Source organism: Austrofundulus limnaeus, unplaced genomic scaffold (genome assembly GCF_001266775.1).
Source record: "Austrofundulus limnaeus strain Quisiro unplaced genomic scaffold, Austrofundulus_limnaeus-1.0 Scaffold153, whole genome shotgun sequence".
Lineage (NCBI taxonomy): Eukaryota > Metazoa > Chordata > Actinopteri > Cyprinodontiformes > Rivulidae > Austrofundulus > Austrofundulus limnaeus.
The window spans coordinates 235,570-239,165 of NW_013952555.1; the positions used below are offsets into that span (position 1 = coordinate 235,570).

At 36.8% G+C, this 3,596-nt stretch overlaps 1 protein-coding gene across 1 annotated transcript in view; it reads right to left on the reverse strand.

The window, feature by feature from the left end:
* Window positions 1-3,596, reverse strand: part of chmp4ba (charged multivesicular body protein 4Ba) — a 5,642-nt gene that overhangs the window by 1,265 nt on the left and 781 nt on the right. Inside the window, exons 2-4 of the mRNA XM_014016748.1 lie at window positions 3,008-3,185; window positions 2,239-2,353; window positions 1,874-2,000 (exon numbers count right to left, since the gene is read on the reverse strand). Coding sequence (XP_013872202.1) covers window positions 1,874-2,000; window positions 2,239-2,353; window positions 3,008-3,185 — 420 coding nt within the window. The remainder of the gene's footprint in view (window positions 1-1,873; window positions 2,001-2,238; window positions 2,354-3,007; window positions 3,186-3,596) is intronic.

The window sequence follows — 3,596 nt, forward strand, 5'->3', positions numbered from 1 at the left end:
AAGAAGCACCTTGGATAATCTCCAGAAATCAATTTAAAGGGTAATAAAATAATTGCTGATGTAATATTTTTCCTATTACTATTACAAAAACACAAAATAAGTATAAATAAGTATTTATATTTGTGTACAAGCTGTTTAGATTGTCAAAAAGCCTGTGTTTTTAGGGTTATTAATGAAGTTCATGTACTCAGAACAGTAATATTTGGGGTCACAAGTTTTTGCAATGGATATTTTGTGGGTCAGAAGATAAAAAGTTTGGGAACCACTGCATTAGAGAAATATACTATTTAATGACAATATTCTTAAAAGATAATGTGAATATGAAACTTATTTTGCTTTTTATAGCAACAGTGGCTTTTATTCTTGTGTAATAGTAAAAAATTGCTGAATCGACATTTTTAGTTACTTGTGAGAAAAATCAAACCAAATATCTTGCTTAAAGCAAGGGTCACCAAACAAAAACTAACATACTTTGGACACATCATGAGAAGCCAGTCACTGGAGAAAGAAGTCATGTTGGGATTGGTCAGTGGCAGAAGAAAAAGAGGCAGACCAAGAACTCGTTGGCTTGATACCATCAAACAAGACACCAGCAAGAATATGTCACAATTAAAAGAAGCAGTATCAGGTGACCAATGGTTGGAATCGACTGAATGGATAAAGAAGAAGAAGAAGAGTAAAATCGGGACCATGCCCCTAAAAACACCCATAGTTAACTGATTTTTAACTGACTTTTATATGCGAATGTATTTAGAAATCACTTTTGTTGGTGTTTTACATTGTGAAAGTGAAATGATGTCCTTTCGTATGGTCCTCCATATGAAATGTCCTCATTGTTTTTGGATGTTTAGATGACTTTTGAACAACAGCGTAGCCTCGACTCGTCTCTTCAGGCAGGTTGAACTATGTGACCAAAACAGCTCACATGTTGGCCACGTTAGGAAGCATTCAGCAACGTCAACAATTTAAATCATGACTCACAGGATGGAGGAGCTGGTCAGGAGTTCATGTGACCTCAGAGCCTTTTTACTGGGATTGTTTATAGTGACTCATCAGCCTGGAGCTCCAACCTGAGCCTCAGGATGAGACGTAAAACATCAGTTTTCTACTGATCCACTTGGACCAGCACGGTCCAGATGACTGAAAACCTACAAGCTCTTCTTCAGGTGTTTCCTCAGCAACCCATCCTCCTCTACCTCACTCTGTCATCTTCATCCCCTGGCCTCAGACTACCTCCTGTCCTCTCTGACTGAAAATGAAAGTCTGAACCAACGTACTAAAACCTAATTCCATTTCCATGACTCTGAAATTAATTTAAAACAAAAAACGATTAAATAATGGTCTGGTTTGTACAAAGGAAGAGAAAAGTGTTAATTTTTCAACTATTTCAAATTTTCACAGCTTGATGTCTAGTTATTGTTGATCTTTTTCTGTAACATTTGCTTTAGTGTTGTTGACAATTCATTAAAGTGATTAAAACTTCTTTGGCCTTTGATTATTTGGTGTAGTAGTAGTAGTAATTATATATATATATATATATATATATATATACAGTATATTTGTGTTGATAAGCCTGAGTGGTCTGTTGACTGAATAATTGTTATGGGCAGGTTACAATATAAACAAATATTTGTCATAATCATGTCTTGTAATTATTTAACAGGAGTTTTACTTGTAAACTGTAAGCGTATTTAATTTAGTTATAATGCAAATACAATACAAATTAAACCAAGATTTAGAATAATTATCATTCTCATTGGTAATGTCTGACTGGGCCTCGTGCCACTTTATGTTCAACAAATTGGGCCCCGAGGTGAAAAAGGTTAAGAACCCCTGCTCTGCAGTACAGTTACTGTGTTTACACAGGGCCGACCTGGTTTTGATGGGAGCGATGTTGATGGTACACTTGGCAGAGGGACATCTTCCGTTCCCTTGATTTCCAAAAGGTTTTTGTCCAACTCTTCCTGTTCCAGCTCCTCCAGCTCTGCCATGAGATCATCCTAAACACACAGAAAACACTTTTAGTTTACAAATTATCAAAGATTTGACTTATTTAAAGACCACGTCAACGTCAGTTTTATTTACTATAAAGCCCTTTACAAACAACAAATCTGTTCTAAAACAGTTACAGAAGGAACATCTAAAAGCAAAATAAACTGATTCCACTGCTGATACCACAAATATACTGTAAATATTAAACAAAAATAATAAAAAATGTCTGCATTAGCTGCTCCTCACCTCGTCGTACTCTTCTCCAAAGCCTACGGGTCTGGATATGACGTCTGAAATTTCTTGGGCGAGTTCCTGCTGTTCTGTGATATCGGCCATCAGATCGTCTACTTTGTCTATGTCCCTACAAAATGGAAAAATATAATAAGAGGACATGCACGTTACAAAACCACAAAAAAGCAGAAACAAACAAACAACAGTTACCAGGTAAATATTTCTCAATCATAGGAGTTTTTCTGTTCATTTAGGAGAATAATCCTCTTCTACAGCTCTTGTGGGGTCCCTCAAGGCTCTATTCTAGGCCCTCTGCTTTTTAAACTTTACATGTTGCCTCCGAGGTCCATTTTTAGTAAATATAAGATTGTTTTCCATTGTTCTGCTGATGACACTCAGGTTTATCCGAGTATTAAGCCAGACTTCCTCTCAGACAATCACTCCTGAGCTGTCTGAATTATATAAAAATCTGTCCAGAAGTGAATTTCCTGAATATAAACGAAAGTAAGACAGAAGTCATCAGCTTTGGTAAAAGTATTTCTCTTGACAGTCTTGGTCCTCTGGGTTCATACAGCTGTATAGCTCTTCTGTCAGAAATTTAGGTTTTAGTTTTGATAGTGCCTTGGATAGACAGATAAACTTTATAAATAATTTGACACTGACAATCAAATAATCACAGGATTGAAAGAGGAAGGATTAAAAGGGGGTCAGCTGAATTTTGAAGTTTGAAAATCCAACATATTTGGTTAAATGCATAGAAACCATCTCCAGAGTTTAAACCTACATGTTTTCATGTGCTGCTTTCATTGCTTTAGCGGCGAAGCCCATGTTTTTCAGCACTTCTGTGTTGGTGTTGGCGTTCTCCAGAGCCTCCCTCTGGAACTCGATGGTGGACAGCGTGCCGTCAATCTGAGTCAGCTGCTTCTCGTAACGCTTTTTCCTCTTCAGGGCCTGCAGAGCCGCTGGACAGACAGAAGAGAAACAAAAAAACGTCAGTTCAGAAAGTTTTACAGGACAACAAGCCACTCATCTTTTCTACAGGGAACAAAGACTCATAATTTATTTATCCATTATGTTGCTTTACATTTTGTAAAGTCCAACATTTTTAATTCAAAATACGTATGCGTTAGAGCAGTGTTTCATAAAGTTGGGGTCGGGACCCAAAGTGGGGTCCCGAAACATCAAGGTGGGGTCCTGAATTTTCTGAATTAATTACATTTTTGCCTTAGTTGTTACAAAGGAGTGAGGTTAGTGTATTTAAAATGGATAAATGTAGTATAAAAATATTGTTACTATGCCCATGTTTTGTTGACCTGATACAAATGTTTATCATCCAAAAATAGCTGGGGGCTCAGGTCTCTACTGTTATTTTG